This window comes from Bubalus kerabau, chromosome 1, assembly GCF_029407905.1.
Source record: "Bubalus kerabau isolate K-KA32 ecotype Philippines breed swamp buffalo chromosome 1, PCC_UOA_SB_1v2, whole genome shotgun sequence".
Taxonomy (NCBI): Eukaryota; Metazoa; Chordata; class Mammalia; order Artiodactyla; family Bovidae; genus Bubalus; species Bubalus kerabau.
Window position 1 is genome coordinate 7,400,729 of NC_073624.1, and position 21,536 is coordinate 7,422,264.

The 21,536-nt window shown below is 54.1% G+C and overlaps 1 protein-coding gene and 1 non-coding gene across 3 annotated transcripts; one reads left to right on the forward strand and one right to left on the reverse strand.

Moving 5' to 3' along the window:
- Window positions 1-8,704: 8,704 nt before the first annotated feature.
- On the reverse strand, window positions 8,705-8,777 carry TRNAM-CAU (transfer RNA methionine (anticodon CAU)). The gene has a single exon. It is a non-coding gene; the product is annotated as a tRNA-Met (tRNA).
- A 1,131-nt stretch (window positions 8,778-9,908) lies between these two features.
- Window positions 9,909-21,232, forward strand: POLR3H (RNA polymerase III subunit H). 2 transcript variants are annotated; one of them, XM_055566343.1, is made up of 6 exons: window positions 9,909-10,367; window positions 13,057-13,153; window positions 17,991-18,077; window positions 18,468-18,531; window positions 19,875-20,076; window positions 20,627-20,704. In XM_055566343.1, exons 1-6 carry the CDS (start codon window positions 10,257-10,259, stop codon window positions 20,630-20,632), a joined length of 567 nt encoding a protein of 188 aa, XP_055422318.1. In that variant the 5' UTR covers window positions 9,909-10,256; the 3' UTR covers window positions 20,633-20,704. The 2 variants fall into 2 exon arrangements, with proteins under 2 accessions (XP_055422318.1, XP_055422312.1); XM_055566337.1 differs by lacking the exon at window positions 20,627-20,704 and adding an exon at window positions 20,959-21,232 and having other exon boundaries at window positions 9,912-10,367.
- Window positions 21,233-21,536: the final 304 nt, after the last annotated feature.

Below are 21,536 nucleotides of genomic sequence, written 5' to 3' on the forward strand. Positions count from 1 at the left end.
AGGCTGTGGTTTGGTCTGCTGTAGACCAGGGCCAAGGGCCTTACCCCTCCCTGCACATCCAGCCTCCCCTTCTCTGAGGCCCTCCCTGCCCCGCAGGCAGGCGGGCAAGCAAGTGCTGCGGCTGCCAGGCAGCCGGAGCCGTGAATGAAGGAGGCTGGGCTGAGGTTTGAAGTAGTATTATGATTATTCTCCACGAAGATGGGAGGGCACAGCTGTTCATTCAGGAAATGAGCAGCCCAAGGCACCGCCCACCCACCCACCAGCAGCTGAGTAACAAAGAAATCATCGGCTTAAAACCAGGGGCTCCGCCATGCAGGCTATTTCTGTGAAAACCCAAGAATTCAAAAGCTCACCCCCTAGAAATCCTTCCTCACTTTGGTGAGGCTGTAGAGGTGGGTCAGGAGAGAGAAGCCCCTTAGTCCTGTTGGTTCCAACTGAACTTTAAAATCCCTATTTTGTTACTGACGATCAGCCCACCCGTGGGGCCCCGTCCTGGCCTTCCAAGGCCTTGAATCCACAAAACCCTTTAAGGTACAGACACTCCTGCTAAGGTGTTGGTGCCACTTGACAGATGCTGAAACTTTGGCACAGAGAGTTTAAGAAACTTACCCAGCACCACGCGGCTGGTAACGGAGCTGGAATTAAAGCACAAGAATTCTGGCTTCGTTATTCTTGTTCTTTCTGCTGTATTACACTGCTCTGAAGTGTCTTCAGTTCCCTGGACACCCGTATCCTCTGCTGTGGGACTCATCTGCTGCCTGTACTAGTAATTTTATTTTTATTTATTTATTCATTTTAAATGGCACTGGTTTGTGCAGCCCTCCATAAGCATCCTATTTATTTATTTACTTTTCAGTTAATTTATTAACTCGGCCACACTGGATCTTTGCTGCAGCTCATGGCCTCAGTAGTTGCCTCGTGTGAACTTAGTTGCCCTGAAGCACAGGGGATCTTGGTTCCCCCATCCGGGATTGAACCCTCATCTCCTGCATTGGAAAGTGGATTCTTTTTTTTTTTTAATTTTTGGCCTGGGTCTTTGTTGCTGCATGAGGAAGTTCTGCATGTCATGCCCTGCCACCAAAAAAACAAAAAAAAACAAACACTGCATATTCAAGGAACTTAGGGTTTCTGATGTGGCTGGTGCAGAAAATAGCAGGGCAGAGGCCATGCTGTGTGAGATCTGGGGGGGTGCCTGACAAGAGGTCCGCTCCTCATCTGAAATGAGATGGTGTTGCTGGCGCCTCACGGCTTGTCCAGGATAACGGTCAGGGCAGGCAAGATGTTGGGGGTGTGGGATGCTCTCCTGGCCTTGCCTGGGGCTGGAGCCTGCCCCAAGGTGCATGGGTGAGCATCTCCTTGTGCTGTAGCTGCCTGGATCTCCTCAAGTCATTAGGAGGAGCTCTTTGTGATGAGAAGAGGGGGGTCCCTGACCCGCGGCCAGCCTCCCCTGCACCCTTCCCAGAGGATTGGGGTGAGCCAGGCTGACCCCCAGCTGACCTGGCCCTGGGATGGCTGTGAGGTGGGCCTCGATCAGCCATCTGCCCTCAGATACACGGTCCTGAACACCTCCAGCCTTCCCAAACTGAGTGCTCCCTCCATGCTCACCATCCAAGCAAGGTCGTCCCTAACCGCCTTGGCCAGAGGGGCAGTTGCCCCACCCTCACCATCAGATTTGCCTGTGAGCTTTCTCAACAGCAGGGCCTGAGAGAGGACCTGCCTCTGTTTGTTTTCCTGTTTCCTGTGAGTCCTCCTTGCCGGAGCACAAGCCCCCCAGAGCAGGGCCTCCTGCACAGCAACCCTAACAAACATCTATTGACTTTTTCTACTTTGTTTTCTGGCTCAAACCAGGACAGAGAGTAACGTCCTGGGATGCTCTATTTAGGTTCCTTCTAGGACCACCGTTCCCAGTGCTCCCCAGCTGTCCTCGGCGGGGTCTGTGTCATTCTGGGCCTTTCCAGACACGGTCAACGGCATCATCCTGCTCCTCAGAGCCTCCATGCCTTGAGAACCTGGAGAAGGCCCTCCGAGAGCTCAGAATCAGGAAAATCCAGAAAATACCTGGTTAGTTTATATTTTATAATTGAAATGTTCCTAACCAATTAAAATTGATTAGTTTCTATTTTGGGCTTCTCTTGTAGCTTGGAAAAGGCAATGGCAACCCACTCCAGTACTCTTGCCTGGAAAATCCCATGGACGGAGGAGCCTGGTAGGCTGCAGTCCATGGGGTCGCACAGAGTCGGACACGACTGAAGCGACTTAGCAGCAGCAGCAGCTTGTAGCTCAGTTGGTAAAGAATCTGCCTGCAATACAGGAGACCAGTGTTCGATCCCTGGGTCAGGAAGATCCCCTGGAGAAGGGAATGGCTACCCACTCTAGTATTCTTCCCTGGAGAATCCCATAGACAGAGGAGCCTGGCAGGAGGTCCCAAGAGTTGGACACGACTTAGTGACTAAACCACCCACAGTTTCCACTTTATAATTGAGATGTTTTTCTCTTTGTTTTGACTGCTAGAAATCTTGGAGCCAAATTCTTCCTTTGTCAATAGCAAGTTCATTTACAGGGCCATGCGTAGCTCAGGGTTAATGCTTTCTTTTCCTGCTCTGATTTAATCATCCAATAAATATTTGTCCTGGACTTATTGTGCACTTGACACTTTTCTAAGTGCTGTAGTGGGAAATCAACAGTGAACAAAACAGACACAAACCCCTGTCTTCGTGGCACTTACAGTCAGGAAGAAGGAGAGAGGCAGTAAAACAACCTAATAAATAACTATGTCACATGTCGGGAGACAGTAAATGCTTATAGAAAGCTATTACGCAAGGAGATGAGGGAGGGAGTGGGGGTGGTGCTGGGTGGTTTGCAATTTAAAATGGGAGGGGTGGTGCCAGAGAAAGCATCATTGAGGTGACATTAAAGCGAGGACCTAGAGGAGGTGAGGAAGGAAGACATGAGGGTGCTGAGAGGGAGAATGTTCTAGGGAGAGGAGACAGCGTCAGGCAGAGGCCATGAGTGGGGAGGATGCCCAGGGTTTGAGAAACAGCCCCTAGGCAGAGGCATGGGTGCATGCGGTCATAGGGATCACCGGTGCACCCTTCAGGGCTAAGAAGGCCATCCCAAGAACTGGCTCTTCCTCCAGTGAGATGGAGCATTGCCAGGTCAGGAAAGGAGGACTGAGAATTTCTGAGTGACATTTAACTTATTTTTTAAAATTAGTTGACTTATTTGGCTGTGCCGGGTCTTAGTTGTGACATGTGCGACCTTTAGACGCAGTCTGCAAACTTAGTTGAGGCACGAGGGGATCTAATTCCCCAACCAGGGATTGAACCTGGGCACCCTGTGTTGGAAGCATGGAATCTTAGCCACTGGACCACCAGGGAAGTCCCTGATGAAGTCCTTTTTGAAGATGGAAAGTCTAACAGGAGCAGGCTTGTGGGGGAAGAGATGACCATTTTGGCCCAGGTGAAATTTGAGTCTCCAAATGGGGGTGTGAGCAGACAGGTGTATAGACTACTCAGCGGAGTCCTGAGGCCGCCCACATCTAGAGGTGGGGAGAGGAGGTGGGAGGAGGACCCGGGTGTGGGGGAGGAGGGAGTGACAAATGCTGTCCTTGAGGACTGAGAATTGCCACTGGATTTGCCAGCGTGGATGCCATTGTTGACCTTGAGAAAGTAGCGTGGGTTGAGAGGTAGGGCCAAAACCCTGACCAGAGCAGGTTGAAGACAGACAAGAAGAGAGGATTTGGAAACAGAAAATGCAGATGACTCCTTCAAGCGGTTTTGCTGGTAAAGGGAGCAGAAAATGGGGCAGTAGCTGGACGGAAAGGGGGCTGAGAGGGTTTTTTTAAGATGGGAAAAAATCTTAATTGCTTTTTTTAATTTAAATTTTATTTAGTTTTGAATTTGAATAGGTAATATGTTCCCATGATACAAATTATAGTAAGGTTAAAACAATCACTGCACGTTTTGCACGAGAATACAAAACTATGTTCATCACTCAGTCCTGACTCTTTGAAGCCCCATGGACTGTAGCCCGCCAGGCTCCTCTGTCCATGGAATTCTCCAGGCAAGAATACTGAATGGTAGCCATTCTCTTCTCCAGGGGTTCTTCCTGACCCAGGGATCAAACCCGGGTCTCCTGTATTGCCTTTCCTTGGTGGCTTAGGCAGTAAAGAATCTGCCTGCAATGCAGAAGACCTGGGTTTGATCCCTGGGTCAGGAAGATCCCCTGAGAAGTAAACGGCTACCCATTCTAGTATTCTTGCCTGGGAAATCCATCAACAGAGGAGGCTGGCGAGCTATAGTCCATGGGGGCACAAAGAGTTGGACACAACTGAGCAACTCAGGACACGCCTAGTGATGGGAATTCCCTAGCAGTGAGGACTCCGGCTTTCCCATCTCCCAGCCAGAGATTTCAACAGGCTGCTCCTGAGATTCTGATTGGTGACCCTAAGGGGTCAAAGCCTGTGGACACTGTGCCCCATGATCCCACACATCACAGATTCTGAAGGGCATTTAAAACATTCTCCCTCCTACCCAGTCCCTCTCCCACATCCCTCAGGCATTCAGTTCCTTGCCCTGGAGACAGCCAGTGTGATCAGTGCACACGTACCTGCGTGAACACACAGACACACACAAACACACAGACACACACAGACACACACACACAAGCACACGGACAGACAGACACACACAAACACACAGACACACACACACAAACACACAGAGACACACACAGACACACACACACAAGCACACGGACGGACAGACACACACAAACACACAGACACACACACACAAACACACAGAGACACACACACACAGACTCAGACACACCACAGACTCAGACACACAGACACAGACACACACAAACACACAGAGACACACACACACAGACCCAGACACACAGACACAGACACACACAAACACACAGAGACACAAACACACATACAGACACACACATAGACACACATATGGAGAAACACACACAGTCACAGAGACACACACAGAAACAGACCCCCCACACACACAAACACATAGATACACACACACAGAGACACACACAGAGATACACACACAGACACACAAACATACACAGATACACAGACACACACAGAGATACACACACAGACAGACACACAGAGACACACACATACAGACTCAGACACACAGACACATACACAAACACGCACAGAGACACACAGACACACAAACACACACAGACACACACACAGTATTATTTTTCTCCTTTTGACATGAATAGTAACATCCCATATAGACTGCTCTGTGCCTTGCATTTTTATATTAATAATATATTCTCAATATCATTCTCCATCCATACACAGAAAACATTCTATCCTTTCATATGGCTTTGTATTATTTTCTCAATGGTACACCATGTATCTTTTTTCATCCAGCCCTCCACTGATGGACAGTCATCTGAGATGGATTCTATTATTATCTCCACTTTACAGGGGGGCCATGAGCTGCTGAGAGGTTCACCGGCCGCCGCTGCTCAGCTAGTGCGCTGCGGCGTGGGAACTCCATGCCCTTAACCACCCACTGGACTCTCCTCCTGGATTAGTTTCCAACTCGATTTCTCCCTCACTCCTTTGTTCTTAGCAATTATTTTGGTATCCTTTTGTTCCTTCAAATAGCATGTATTTACAAGCCCTGCCCTTGTGCCAGGCACAGGGCTAGGCTGGGAGGATGGAGAGGAACACGACAGAAGAGTCCCGGGCCTGCAAGGAGCTGGCGGACTAAGTCTTTGTGCGTTTTTGTCAGCCACCTCAAAGCATCCATGGAACGACGCAGAGAATTAATAAGGAGGCCTGGTCCCTGTTTTCACTAATGAGGAAACCAATCGTGCCAACAAATCACTGTTACAACCCCGTAAGCTGAACACCATAAAAGAAGCCTGGGAACCCAAAACAGCGAACTCCATAGCCCTGGCCTCTTTGCCCCAACCTGGCTCTCCTCCAGTTTCCCATCTCAGTGAAAGGCCTGGGGCCTGGGCTCCTCCCACTTCCATCCCCAGGTCCTGCACCCTATCTGAGACCACCCCCTAAAGACCTCTGGACTTGGCCCAACTTCGCTCTCCATGGCTACCGACTTGCTCGGGCCTCCTCTTATAGGGGTCACCCAGTACTTTCCTCTCTGGTGTTCTTTTCTCCACCAGCCTCCTCCCACCCACTATTCCTCCAGCTCACATGTCCCGGTGTCATTTCCTGGTTCTAACCTCCCAAGGCTTCCCTTTGCTGCCCTTGGGCTAATGAGGTGGTGGCATAAGCCCAGTGGTTAGGAGGGCTCTGGAGTCTGAATTCCAGCTATGCCACTTATTAGCTGTGTGACCTTGAATGACCTACTTAACTTCTCTTAGCCTTGTGCGCGAGTGTGTGCTAAGTTGCTTCAGTCATGTCCAACTCTTTGTGACCCTACAGACTGTAGCCTGCCAGGCTCCTCTGTCCATGGGATTATCCAGGCAAGAATTCTGGAGTGGGTTGCCATGCCCTCCTCCAAGGGATCTTCCGGACTCAGGGATCAAACCCAGTGTCTCTTACGTCTCCTGCACTGGCAGGTGGGTTCTTTACCACTAGTGCCACATGAGAAGCCCTTTGCCTTAGATGAGGCAAACTGAGATGAGATAATGATGGTGAGATAAATTAGATAATGATGATGATGATAACCCCTACCTTATACAGCTGGTGTAAGAATTAAAAGTTAATGAACCTGGTGGTCCAGTGGTTAAGAAATCTCCTTGCAATGCAGGGGATCTAGGTTCCATCCCTGGTCTGGGAACTGAGATTCCCACATGCAGTGGGGTCTGGCCAAAAAGTTAATAAATATAATAATAAGGCCTTTGTGATCTGGACCCTGCCTAGGGGTCTTCAGTCTTACCAGTTTTCATCTCCTCCATAAACCCATTGAAACATTTTTTGTTTTTCTCAAAGCCTCTGGCCCTGCCCTCCCTCTCCTTCTCCCAACCCCTCTGAGCTTAAGCTGGGCCTAGAAACCAGTTCTTCTTACCCACTGGATCTCTAACAGCTGTCACATAGTGTGTTGAATAAATGAATGAGAAAGTTATTACATTTGGGTTCTGATGGATGAGTAGGAGTTTTCAGGTAAAGGAGTGTTCAAGACTGGACTATAAAAGGACTATCTCCATCCTTGGAGCTGGAAGCTCCCAGTGACTGGAGGACAGAAGGGAGGTTAGGCTGAAGAGGAAGGTTGGGCTTAGTCCAGAACTTTCTGTGTAGACAAAAGAAATCCATGAAGGGAAGGCTTTTGTGACAGTGGGTGGGTCACTTGCAAGAAAGACTGAGGCCAGGAGCTTGGATGTGTGGTGGCTAAGCTCTGGGGCAGCAATGAAGAGCCCTTCAGAGCAGTAAGTTGTGGGAATGAAATGAAGAAGGAAAACTTCGAGAGATTTGAGAGAAAGAATTAATATGATTTCCTAAACACTTTTACTGAAGGCATCTTAGAAATGATGTTGGGCAATTGTGGGAATAAAGAGCTAAAGTCACATTTCCTCCCAACTTCAAGAAGCTCAAATCCTAGGAAAAGCAGACAGACCTATAAATAATATAGATGCAGAGAAGGCCAAATTTGGTCACTGCAGCCAGACTTACAGAGATATCCCTATATGTGTAAAATCAGCAAATTGAAGGACCATGCATTTCTGAGTGCCTCTGTCATGTACTCCAAGTCTCTTTTTGTTTGTTTAAAACATACTGCAGGGACTTCCTTGGTGGTCCAAGGGTGAAGAATTTGCCTTCCAGTGCAGGGGATGCAGGTTCAATTCCTGGTTGGGGAACTAAGATCCCAGAGACCTCAGAGCAGCTAAGCCTGCAGGCAGCAACAACGGACCCTTAGTGTTTCAGAGCCCACAGGCTACAACTGGAGAGTCTGTGCACCACAGTGAAAGATTCCCCATGACCCAACAGAGATCCTGAGTGCTACAACTAAGACCCAATGTAGCCAAATTAATAAACATTAAAAAAAACCCACACACAACACCCTGTAGTGTATTTCCATGACCCACCAACTTTTAGAGACTGTATAGTGTAGAGATTTCAGTGGTGCCCACTTCTGCCATTTAGCAACCCATGATCTTAAGTTACTAACTTCTCTTAGCCCAAGCCCACGTTAGCTACCATAGGAAGATGAATGAGATTGGAAGGCTGGGAGAGAATAAAATGGGGCTGGAGGCCTGTGGGTAGTGTCAAGATCCTGCAAAGCCTTGTGAGCTACCAGAAGGGTTTTGGATTTTATTACTAGTTCAATGGGAAGCCATGATCTTCATCATTCAGAAAACTAAGATCATGGCATCCAGTCCCATCACTTCATGGCAAATAGATGGGGAAACAATGGAAACAGTGACAGAGTTTATTTTTGGGGGACTCCAAAATCACTGCAGATGGTGACTGTAGCCTTGAAATTAAAAGACAGTTGCTCCTTGAAAGAAAAGCTCTGGTAAACCTAGACAGCATATTAAAGAGCAGAGACATTACTTTGCCAACCTAGGTCCATCTAGTCAAAGCTATGGTTTTTCCAGTAGTCATGTATGGATGTGAGAGTTGGACTATAAAGCAAGCTGAGAGCAGAAGAATTGATGCTTTTGAACTGTGGTGTTGGAGAAGACTCTTTTTTAAATTTATTTTTAATTGATTTGGCTGCACTTTGTCTTAATTGCTGCATATGGGATCTAGTTCCCTGACCAGGGATCGAACCTGGGCCCCCTGCATTATGAGTTCAGAGTCTTAACCACTGAACCACCAAGGAAATCCCATGGAGAAGACTCTTGAGAGTCCCTTGGACTGCAAGGAGATCCAAACAGTCCATCTTGAAGGAAATTGGTCCTGAATAGCCATTGGAAGGACTGATGCTGAAGCTGAAACTCTAATACTTTGGCCACCTGATGCAAAGAACTGACTCATTGGAAAAGATCCTGATGCTGGGAAAGACTGAAGGCAGGAGGAAAAGGGGATGACAGAGGATGGGATGGTTGGATGGCATCACCGACTCAACGGACATGAGTTTGAGTAAGCTCCGGGAGTTGGTAATGGACAGGGAAGCCTGGCATGATTCAGTCTCTGGGGTCGCAAAGAGTCGGACACGACTGAGTGACTGAACTGAACTGAACTGAATGGGAAGCCACTGGGCCTTCCCAGGTGGCGCTAGTGGTAAATAAACCGCCTGCGAATGCAGGAAACATAAAAGATAGGGGTTCGATCTCTGGGTCAAGAATATCCCCTGGAGGAGGACACAGCAACCCACTCCAGTATTCTTGCCTAGAGAATCCCATGGACAGAGGACCCTGGCGGGCTACAGTCTATAGGATCGCAAAGAGTCGGACACGATTGAAATGACTTAGCACGCACGAGAAGCCACTGAGGGGTTGTTTTCTTTCTTTCTTTTTTTTTTGGTCCCAATTTATTATTGCTTCTCAATCGAGATTTAATCTGCTTACAGTTATATGCAAAGATCTTAAATGTTGAGTTGGATGAGTTTTGACAATTACATACATCCGTGTAACCACCTGCTAAAAGGAGACACAGAACATTTCTATTGTCCGAAAAAGGTCCCGCTGCTCGGTTCCGGTTAATTCTCCCCGTTTCCAGAATCCGGTAGGGTCTAAGCAGATTGTGTTTGCATTTGGAAAGGATCACTCTGGCAGTAGTGCTGAGGACTGTCGGAGACCAGCAAGGAGAGGACGTACAGGTTAGGCGAGAGCTGACTGGGTGGCACCGAGGTCGCCTAGCAACCTGAAAGCGTTGTCTGAGGGTTTTGACAGCTCCGAGCAGACCGAAGGGGAGGCTCCGCCCCCGCCTCGCCCCGCCCCTCGCACGAGCCGGTAGGCAGCCCCGCCCCACGCCGGGGGCGGGCCGAAGCTTCTTATTGGTCGGCCCTCCGGAAGCTACTGGATTCGGAATCTTGCCCCAGGTCTCGCTGCCGCGGGCTGCGTCTGAGTGCGCGGTGTGTGGCCGCGGCGCGTGGTGAGGGGCTGCATGTGGCGGGCCGCACGCCGCTCCGGCTCAGCCAGGAGACCTCCCCGCCGCCGCTGAGCCTGTTTTCTTTCCTGTTGAATCGGAGCGCGCCCCGCACGGGACACCCCGGGCCCTACGGCGCAGCCCGCCTTGCCGGCCTGGGGACGGTTATCGTCTATTGGGACGCCACAGAGCGGGCTCGGGGATCCCCACCGCCGCAGGCCCCGGTGCGTGACTGATCCTCCGGCTCCCAGAGCCCCCTGCCCAGGCTGGGATGTTTGTCCTCGTGGAGATGGTGGATACCGTGCGGATCCCCCCGTGGCAGTTTGAGAGGAAGCTCAACGATTCCATCGCCGAAGAGTTGAACAAAAAGTTGGCCAACAAGGTACTGGGTCCGCGGGGTCGCAGGCAGGCCTTCAGCACGGCGTACCCGCCCGCCGCCGGCCTGGCCATGCCAAGTCTTGGTGTTGGGGCAAGGAGCTTAACGTCTCAGAACTCGGTTTCTTCACCTGTGCGTGGGATGAACTCATCCTTTACCTCACTAGGATGTTGGAGAGAATCAAAAATTGGGTTTGAAAAAGGCTCTTGTAATTGGGGAATATTTCCAGGGACGGCGGAGCCTGGTGGGCTGCCGTCTATGGGGTCGCATAGAGTCGGACACGACTGAAGCGACTTAGCAGCAGCAGCAGCAGCGTCCCCACTTCCAAATTATTCGATAATTTGCAATCTAAATCAAGTCATTTACCCGCTCTGGGCCTCGGTTTCCATTTGCAAAATGGAAATAATCATTGTTGTCCAACCATGCATTGTTGCTGTGAAGATGGGTGGTAGTTCAGCTGTCAGGAGGTTTAGCCATTCATTCCTTCAAAAGAAATGTTTGTGCACCGTTTAGGTGCCAGGCCAGCATGCCTTAGTGCCAGTCAGAGGCCTTCCCTCTGTCTTTTCTGAAGCAGTTATTCTGTGCCACACCACTCTCCGTTTTAGCAGTCGCCACACTCTTTTCTTGCTTGTTTACGTGGTTACTGTTTTTCTCTTTTCCTCTACATGAGGGCAGTGACCTTTTTCTTCTCCGCAGGTAACCCCCATAGAGTCTGGACACAGAGCAGATGTTCCATAATTGTTTGTTGAATGAATAAAACAGACACGCTTCTACTCTGTAGTGTGGTGGGGACAGCAGATATGAACAAGAGACTCAGTTGAGTGTGGGATGACCAACTGAGATAACTTACTATGGGCTTCCCTGGTGGCTCAGAGGTTAAAGCATCTGCCCGCAATGCGGGAGACCCGGGTTGGATCCCTGGGTCTGGAAGATCCCCTGGAGAAGGAAAAGGTAACTCACTCCAGTATTCTTACCTGGAGAATCCCATGGAGGGAGGAGCCTGGTAGGCTACAGTCCATGGAGTCGCAAAGAGTCGGACACGACTGAGCTACTTCACTTACTTACATTATGACAACAGGTGTTCTCATAAGCCTGTGGAAGAGGGAACTTTGCCTACAATGAGGGAGACAAGAGGTTTTGCTAGGAGGTGATACTTGAGCTGAGATCTGGTGGTGAGGAAGAACTCATGTAGGGGATTCCGGGTAGAGTAGAGCTATGCAGGAAGCAGAAACAGCATGTGCAAAGGCCCTGTGGCAGGAAGGAATATCAAACCTGTCATAGCTTGGAGGAGGTTGGTGTTGCCAGGGCAGAGGGAGAGAGGGGAGGGCAGGCTGGAGAGTGGTGGGAGCCAGCCCATACAGGGCCCGCAGGACCTCGCTGGAGTGATGGCCTTCATCTGTAGTAGGCTGAGAAAGAGCCAGCAGGAAGAAGACCGGCTGGCTAGAGACTGGAGGCAGGTCCCTGCCATAGAGGCTGAAGTCACAGAAGGTGGGGTGTACAGACCTGGGGCGTTGTTGGCGAGAACTCACAGAGTCCTTAGTGGATGGTGTCTGGTTACTTTGTAAGGTACAAGGTGAGGGGGCCTCTGAGGGGACGAAGAGAGAAGATATGAGAAGTCTAAGAAGGGAATGTAGTCCTTTTGTGGCACAGGGCCTTCTCTGACCTGTTCAGACAAGTATTTCCTTTTTTTTTTTTTTGGTTGCTCCTTGAATCTTGTGGGATCTTAGTCCCCCAACTAGGGGTTGAACCCAGGCCCTCAGCAGTGAAAGTGCAGCGTCCTCACCACTGGACTGCCAGGGAATTCCCTGACAAGTATTTCTGCATTTGAATTACTGAGTCATTTGAGAGGAGACCTCGCAAAAGAGGTCCAAGGTGCAGGCAAGGGCGCCTGTCTCTTTGTGCTTCCCAAACCAGCCAGACTCTGAGTCTCACTGCGTTGAGGTCTGGCCAGGACTCACTTCTCTGAGCTCCTTGCTAATCTGTAAACAGTCCTGCAAGGTCTCTGTTTGGGATGTGATGATGCTGGTGTCAGATAAGCAGACACCGAGCAGCTAGTCCTTTGGAGCATCGTGCCGTGGAAACGGGGTGTGGACGTCCTTGGCCTGTTTTGCCCAGTCTCAGGGCCTCCTGTGCGTCACTCTGCCAGCCTCAGTCCCTGTGGCCACGTCTGTGCGTTTGAGACTTTGTGAGCAGAACAGCGACTAGCTGTGGTTCTGACACTCTGAACTGTGAGCTCCAGGATGGACTTGGGACCTTGGAAAAGTGTAGTTTTAACCTGGGCTTCCCCACCCCAGTCCTTGCTACTAATAGTAATGATCCTTGATTGGAGAGGGTTCCTTCTAGCAGGTGAGCCGGCTACTGAGCTAGGTGCTTCGCATCTGTTCTCTTTGGATTTAACAGCCCCACAGCCTGGTATGTCCATTTTTGCAGATGGGGAAACCGAGGCTCAGAGAAGTGACCTTGCAGGCACACAGGGAGTGGTGCAGCTGCTGTTGGGACTTGAATCTGTCTTGTCACCAAAGGCTTTGTTCTTTTTAGAGTTCATCTCCTGCTGGAGTTCCTTACCTCAGGCGTTGCCCCAGTGCATTTAAAATGGGGATACCTGCCCCATGGAGGGGGGAGGTGCGGATCTCAGGAGAGCCTGCCCGGGGAGCTGGGCCTCGGAGTCACTGGGCGTGTACATGGACGCACACAGGTCGTGTACAACGTGGGACTCTGCATCTGTCTGTTTGACATCACCAAGCTGGAGGACGCGTACGTGTTCCCAGGGGATGGTGCGTCACACACGAAAGGTGGGTGCCCTCTCCTCCTGGGCTTTTCGGCTTTCTTGGGGCTCAGTTTTCGGTGGGGGGGTCCTGGTCTGGGGTTGGGAGATCTGGAATCTAGTCCTGACCACTCTGCCAGAAATTTTCTGGGTGGTATGGGCAGAATCTTCCCATTTCTGGGCCTCGGTTTCCTGTCTATAAAAAAAGAGGCGTGGACTTCCCTGGTGGTCCAGTGGTTGAGAGTCGGTGCTTCCACTGCAGAGGGCACAGGTTCAGTCCCTGGTTGGGGAACTAAGATCCCACATGCAGTGCAACATGACCAATGAAAAGGGGAGGTGGATGAGGTGATCCTCGAGGCCTGTCCAGCTCTGCGGCTGTGGCTGTGCCTGTGCCCGTGTCCCCTGTGGTCCGGTGTGTGGTTTGAGCCCCACTCTGCCTGGCTGTCAGTGCGCTCAGGTCGGGGGAGTGGACAGATGGTGGAGTCGGCACTGCTGAATAAAAGTGGGGAGAGTGAGGAAGGGCACAGGAGGCTGCTTGGGGGTGGGAGACCTCGAGGGACACCAGGGCATAATGGTTAAACTCGTGGCCTCTGGGTTCAAATACCAGCTCTGCTGCTTGTTTGCTCTATGTCGTAAGTGGAATAGGCAGCCTCTGTTTCATCTTCAGTAAAAGGCAGTTAACAGTAGACTAAGTTACAGGACTGTCAAGGGTTACTGAGTTAATACACGCAAAGCTTTCAGGACAGGACCTTGGCTTATAGCGAGTCCGGATAGCTCATTGATTTGAATTGTTCCTCTGATTCTGTCGGTCAGCTCGGTGGTGGTCTTCCAGGCTGACTTGACCAGGGCTGGATGGTGTAGGGTGGTCTCATGTGTCTGGTGGTTGGCACACTGGTTGGGTGGGGGGGCCTCGGCTGGGCTGCTCATCTCTGCTCCATGTGGTGTCTTCTTTCAGGAGGCAGACAGACTGGGTACCAAAGCACCTCCTGGCCGAGCCTCTGCTCAGATCCCATTGGCCAGAGCAGGTCACATGACCAAGGCCAGAGTCGCGGGCTGGAGAAGGACTCCCCCGATGGGAGGAGCTGCAGTCACTTTGCAAAGGGATGTGCACCCCATGGGAGGAGGGCTCTCAAGGAGGAAGTGGGATGTTGGTCTCTCTCCTGCCGGGACAGACCAAGTCAGGAGCAGAGGGCCAGGAGGCCGTTGAGATGGTTTGGGGCTAGTCAGGGTGTAGACATGCCACTCGCCATCAGCTGGGCGCTCGCCCGTCTGCCCCAGACCCTCTGAGTCAGAATCTCTGGGGAGGGCCCCGCAGTGATTCCCACTCAGCCCTGACCCCCACTGGGGGCGTCAGCCTTGGCACAGGGATGTCCAAGCATTCCAGAACATGCCACGAGGCTGCCTGGTATGTGTGTCTAGGAATCCGGAGACAATTCATTCAAGAGGATGCCGTGGAGCTCTGAGTTGTGTGTGGACTGGGACGGTCTCGTGAGCAGAAAGGTCAGATGGTGATGTGGAGACAAGGCCACGCGGGCCGTTTACAGAGAAGGACGCCGTCCAGCTGAGCCAGTCTCTGCTGGGGAACAGGGGCCTTGCTGTCCAGGAGACAAGTGGTATGGGGGCCAGAACTTCAAGAGAGACTGGAGAGGAAAGTTAAATATGCGGAGATTCTGCCCGTTTATTGGGTTGTTTCTGCTGTTTGGCGTCATTGCTGGTTTTCTGACTGACCCCCTGTGCCTGGGTCCCTGGTGTTCCTGGGAACAAGGTGCAGGGATAGAGTCCACGTGGACCCGGGGTTGAATTCTGGCTCTGACCCCCCTGCAGGGGGACCCCGGGCAGGTGAGTACCTGGCTCAGCCTCACTTTGCTCATCTGTAAACTGGGGTAACACTTGCGGCAGTCAGGCTCCTCGGGGCCCGTGGAGCATCGTGCGGGCGAGTTGTTGATCTGTGGTGGGGTAGTGGCCAGGCTTCGAGGCTGACCCTGGGCCCGGGCCCTCTTCCCCCACTGCCTCCCCAGGGCTGTGGCCGAGGGTGTGTTGAGGGGTGCTCAGCACTGGGCCTCCGCCTTTGCTTCGAGGGTTATTCATTCGCCAGTTGCCTTCTACTTCTTCATTTTTACTTCTACCCCGGCCAGGTTACTTTACCTATCTCTCTGAGACTCAGTTCTGGGAAAACAGTATGATACTCACAGTACCTGCCTCACATAGAGATTACAAGGAGTCAAGGAGAAAAACCACAGGAAGCCTTTGGCCTGGCGCCCGGCACATAGTAGGTGCTCGCGAGATGTCAGCCTTTTGCTTTGTGACACTGGCCCCGACTGGCCAGCCTCATCCCGTGTCACCTAGGGTACTTTTACCTGGCACCAGCCCTGTGTGCCCCATGCCCTCCAAGCTGGGTAGACCCGCCCCCCAGGAAGTCTCTCCTGACCTGCCCGCTGCCCCTGCCTCTGGCTGAGCTGGGGCCCCACTCATGGCCCCGGAGCAGCCTGTCTTGTGCCTACCATTTGCTTTGTTCTTTTCCCTTTTATTTTTTCTTTAAGCTGTGATAGAACGTAACATTACCGTGTTCAGCGTACAGTTCCGTGACAGTCGGTGTTTACGTTGTTGTTTGACTGTCAGCACCATCCATCTCTAGTACTTTATCATCTTCCAACACCAGATCTCTGTCTCCACTAAACACCAATTCCCCGCTCCCCTCTCCCTACCCACCCCCTACCCCTACCCCCCAACCACCGCTCTACTTTCTGTCTCTGTGAATTTGGCTCCTCCAGGCACCCTTGAGTGCAGTCAGACACTCACTGCGTCCTAAGGCAGCCCTGCTTATCCTCGGCCTACAACTAAGAACAGGTCTTCCTCTTCTTACTGGCTCTTCAGACCCATCCTTTTTGACTTTTCGGGTTTCCTACCTCAGGCTGAACATCCCTAGAACTTCAGGGGGGGCTCTTGGGAGGTGGCCCCCAACACAGCACTACCCCAGCTGGCCCTCCACCTGGTCTGTGGCCTCCTTTTGGTTAAGTGAGATATAATTCACATACCGTGAAATTCACCCTTCTAAGGCATACAATTCAGGGGCTTTCAGCATTGTATATTCACAGAGCTGTGGGACTGTCACCATTGTCTTAATTCTAGAATATTTTTGTCACCCACAAAAGAAACACCACGCCCATTAGCCATCACCCCCTGCCCTCCACCAGCCCGACAACCATGCATCAACTTTCTGTCTCTGAATTTGCCTCTTCTGGACATTTCCTGTGAATAAGATCCTACAGTGCTGGCCTTTTGTGGTTGGCTTATTTCCTGCAGCATGATATCCTCAAGGTTCATCCGTGTGGCTCCCTGTGTTAGCCCTTTATTCCTTCCTGAGACTGAACAGTCTTCCGTTGCATGGCTGTATCACAGTGTGTTTATCCATCCATCTGTCCACGGACACCTGGGTTGCTCACCATGTGCTTTGGTTGTGGTCGTTCCAGACTCAAGCTCCCTGGGCGCGGGATCACGTGTTGTCCTGCCCCAGCAAGCCCTGTGCCCAAGCCCGGCCTGGCACAGCCCTGGCAGAGGCTCCGTGGGGACATATTAAACTGAGCTGATGGAACTGGGTCACACGGGCAGAGGGATTTTTCCATTCTGTGCATTAGGGACATTGGCCCTCAGCTGCTCTCTACGAGGTCAGCGTGTGGCTCTCCCGTCTCGACGAAGGCTCGGACAGCTGTGCTTGTCCCCTCACTGGGAGGGAGCCGCACCAGCTGCCCCGTCCTCCCCCCACGCTTTCCTGCGTGGTGGAGTCGTGGGGAAGCAGCCTGCAGGGAGCTGGGGTGGGGGGCAGGTGGACCCCGCTGTCCTTGGGGTGAGCCAGCAGACCAGGCAGCTGAGGGCGCCGAAAGCAGAAGCCTGTGTTTGGGGTTTAAACGGGGGAGGCAGATTCAACTCCATGGATCTGGGTGGTGGTTCAGAAAGGCTTGGAGTCTCCCGCTGGCAGAACAGCTGTGTGGCTGTGGGCAGGTTACCTGACCTCCCGGAGCCGCTTGCTTCCAGTGGGGAACCATGACACTGACACGGGCGGATTGAGATGGGCCCTGGGCGGCTAGGCGGGGGCAGCATCGTGGTTATTATCTAGCCCTGGCGGAGTCAGGCCCTAGACACCGTATGCCTTTAGGGCTCAGTGGGCACCCGCTTTGAGGCTCTCTGCAAGGGGCAGCAGTGATCAAGGGATGGCTTCTGCCAGGCTGTGGAGTCAGTCTGTGATGTGGGCAGACCCTACCTGATACTTTGCTTGGGCTCACGTGAGTAGGGACCACCTAGGGCAGAACCTGAGAACCCACAGAGGCATTGTTGCTGGTTTATTGGCTCCCCCCAACCTCCCCACCCCCCAAAATTTCAGGGCATTTTTAGCATCCTGTTCCAGGTCAGAGCTGCGCCTGGGGCAAACTTTGCCGGTCAGCGGGAGATGGGGAACTTGTTTCCAAACCTGGTTCTCTCTGCCAGTTGCTTCTGCCCTCGTTAGAATTTCAAGGAGAGGGCCCGGAGGAAGGCTGAGGTTGATTTTGGCGTCACCGATGGACAGGACGTGGGCTCGGGTGTGACTGACGGATCGGGAGCGGCCTGTGCTTCAGGGCCAGTGCTGCCGGCTTCTTGTGGGGGCCAAGCAGAGGCCTTGCAGGAGTTGGGCTTAGGGTCCCTCCGGCTCAGCAAACGGGTCTAGGCCCACGGGGAGGCCTGGCATGGACTGCTGGGTGGGCTCTTGGTGTCACCATGGGGGTCAGCGTGCCAGTGAGTGAGGGTGGACACTGGCAAGCACAGGCCACCCGCAGCCGGAGTGGCCCTTGCTCACGGACTGCTCATCACCGCCGCGCCATCTCTGTTTCCAGTTCACTTTCGCTATGTGGTGTTCCATCCGTTCCTGGACGAGATTCTGATTGGAAAGATCAAAGGCTGCAGCCCGGAGGGAGTGCATGGTAACGTTGGCCCTGCATCCTCACGCGAGACCTGGGAGCACGCCGGGGGCAGGCGCCGGGCCAGTGCCCTCTCCAGGTGGTCAGGGGAGCGGCCACCTAGATGAGCAGAACCTTCCTGAGGGGGTGCTCGGCCGTCCGTCCGGTAACAGTGTGGACCCTGGCCAGCTCGGGGCCTTGGCCAGGAGGCTGAGACACCCTGAGGGAGGCACCGGAGCTGGCGGAGGTGACCCAGGCCGCTGGCCCTGGTAGTGCAGGGTTGACCCACCTTGAGTTTGGGTGGCTGCTCAGGCCAGACAGAGGTGTGGGGCTCCGAGGTGGAGGAGGGGTCCCCAGGCAGCACAGACTCAGGGCTGGCCTGTCTGCTCACGTTGTCACCTGCCTGTCTTCCAGTCTCCCTAGGGTTCTTCGACGACATTCTCATCCCTCCGGAGTCGCTGCAGCAGCCAGCCAAGTTGTATCCTCCCAGGTTGAGAGCTCGCGCCTCTCCACAGGAGGGTTCCCACTCCTCGGGGTGGCCCTGGGGCCTGTGACCTGATGCCGGCCTCTGTCTACCCCTTCTCTCGTTTACTCCCAAAGCACGGACCTGCCAGTGCGTCCCACACAGGCCGCGGGGCCTGCGCCTGCGTCGGGGCTGCCAGGCCTGGTTCCAGCTCGCCTCGCTCAGGTTGTCCCCTCAGGAAGCATCTCAGGCGCCTCCCTCTGAGGCCCCTGGCCAGCCCGCCGCCCCTCCTCAGTGCGCATCTGAGGGCCTGGCGCTGCAGGTCCTGGGCTGGTTGAGGAGTCTCTGCTGGCTCCCCCATTGTCCCCGTCCCGGCCCTCGCCTTGCTGCACTGGGGTGGCTGTTTCTGTGGATGCTCCCCGAGACTGCTTACCGGGAGAGACCCCATCTTGTCCCAGCTGTACCCAAAGTGCCCAGCAGGGGACCTGGCAGTGAGGAGAGGCAGGACCCACCTGCGGGGCTGCCGCTGGAGGGCAGTATGTCCCTTCAGTGTGGATCTGCTGAGGGAGGGGCCCCGGTTTTGTGTGTGCACGTGTGTGTGCGTGTGTGCATGCATGGTGTGTGTGTGTTTACATGTGTGTGCGTGTACATGTGTGTGGTGTGTGTGTACGCATGCACAGGGCCTGGGGCAGGGTCTGTGTGTGACTCTGAAACTTGTCAGAAAACCTGCCACGTCCTGTTGGAAACCGGGAAGGTTCCTGGGCTGCCTGCCAGCAGAGAGCACCGTGAGACGTGCAGAGGCGTGCGGGATCGCACCGTGCGGCCGGCGCTCGGATCGACCGTGGGGCCTGTGGAGGGTGCCCTCCACGCATGCTGTTTCATTACCTCCCCACCGCAGCCCTGGAGGGCAGGCCTCCCTAGCGCCCCTGGTATACCGATGGGGGCCCTGAAGCACAGAGGTTGGGCCTGGCCCCCAGTGGGCGGTGAGCTGAGATTTGACCTTGGCAGCCAGCCTCTGAGAGGGCACACAGGTGGAATCCAACCCCGGGCACTGAGGGGCCGTGATCATTCCTGGGTGGAGGTGCAGCTTGCGCTCTGCTCCTAACTCCTTCCGCTCTGATGTCCATGTTCCCAGCCTGGGTCCTGGCACTCTGGTCACTCCACGGGCTCCAGGGCGGCCCGACCTCGCCTCTTGTATGTGGGGCTGAGCCCTCTTCCTGTGACTTCCCAGGCAAAACATGTCAGCCTGCAGCTGGCTCTTTCTGGGGGTGTGGGCACTATGGGAGGAACCCCCCTGCCCCCAAACCCAGGGCTTCCCCGCTGGCCTGGTTGTTGCCTTGACCATGTGCCCCACCCAGTGATGAGGCAGAGCAGGTGTGGGTGTGGGAGTATGAGACGGAGGAGGGCGCCCACGACCTGTACATGGACATCGGCGAGGAGGTCCGCTTCCGGGTGGTGGATGAGAGCTTCATGGACACATCCCCCACGGGACCTAGCTCAGCTGAGGCCGCCTCTTCCAGCGAGGAGCTGCCCAAGAAGGAGGCTCCGTACACGCTCATGGTGAGCTGTCCTGATGGGACCTGGGGGCAGGAGGACCCAGCAGGTGGGGGTGCAGTCCCTGCCATGGCGTCTTGGGTGCACCCTTCTTGGGGAGCCGTTTCTGCGGGCCAGGGCAGCAGTGGTCCTTGCGGCGGTGTCATAAAGCTGCCACGCTGTTGGGGAGGGCGGGCGAGTCAGGCCCCTGGCCATGAGAGGACAGCACCAGCTGGACAAGGCTGCTGCTGAGCTGGCTGCATGAGGAAGAAACTGGGGGTTGGGGAGGTGGGGGGAGGGACAGGACCCTCAAGGCTGTTTCCACTGCAGACCTGAGTGGCCTGAGGGCCTGGGGAAGCTGAAACCCACCAGATCTGACTTGGGTCCCTTGTCTTTTACCCTCATGATCTGACACGTGACCCAAGTGGGGTTTCAGGGCCTGCGGGTAGGGTTTTAGTGTAACGTGGGGCCCAGGTTGTTCACTTTCAGGGCAGCTGTCTTTGTCAGGAAGAGGGGTGGCGGTCCCCTCTGCATGATTCGGAGGCTGGGGCTCAAGGTCACTAGGCTTTTCTGGCAGGACTAGACCACCAGCGGCTCAGGAGGGCAGGCCTAGGACTGGCACGCTGGTGCCCTTGTGGGCAGGCATACAGGTGAGGGGCTAGGGGCCGTGTCCTCGGTAAACCAACACTTTCCTTACAGGCCTCAAAGAGGCTGGAGCGAGAGGGGAGTCTCCCTCCCCTCTGGGGTGCTGGTGTGGCTCCTGGGTGTTCCCAGAGCTTCCTGGCTGGCTGTGCCCTACCCTCCTTGGGGCCTCACCTAGAAGAGAGGGCCCCCTTTGCTTCCTGTCCGAGTTGGCTCCAGGCTGAACGGTAGATGAAGCATGCCGGTTCCCTCTCCCCACCCTGGCAGGGATCCATCAGCGAGCCGGGCCTGGGCCTCCTCTCCTGGTGGACGAGCAGCTAGCCCTGCGCTGTGACCACAGACCCTGCCCGGCCCTCGGGAAGGAGGCGCAGCTGGCCCTGAAGACCCCCACCGCTTGTGCAGACGGGGAGCGGCCTGCGCCCTGCCAGGTTGTCCCCTCCCCTGCCCCTCCCAGAGCTACGCGAGTGCCACGGTCCCCACGGACTTCTGCCCGTTGGTGACAGCAAAGACATTTAATAAATGAAGACAGCGAGACCCGGGAGAGCCGCCCTTGTCTCAGTGATCTACGGTCACCAAGTTGCCACGGCCGGGACGGCACACCCTTCCTGACCCCAGATCACGTATAGAGATGACCTAGAGGTGGACTTGGGGGTGAGAGGTCCCGGCCGCTTCAGGCCAAGCTCTGGGCCAGCTGAGCCTGGCGACCCCACAAGTAACCCAGAGAGCAAGAGGCTGGCCCGGGGCAGCTGCCAGGCGCTCATCAGCCTGACCTTCAAGGGAAATGACCTTCCTTCCCGCCGGCGTGTGGGGGGGCGGGGGCCTGGACTCAGCCAGGCGGCCCCTTG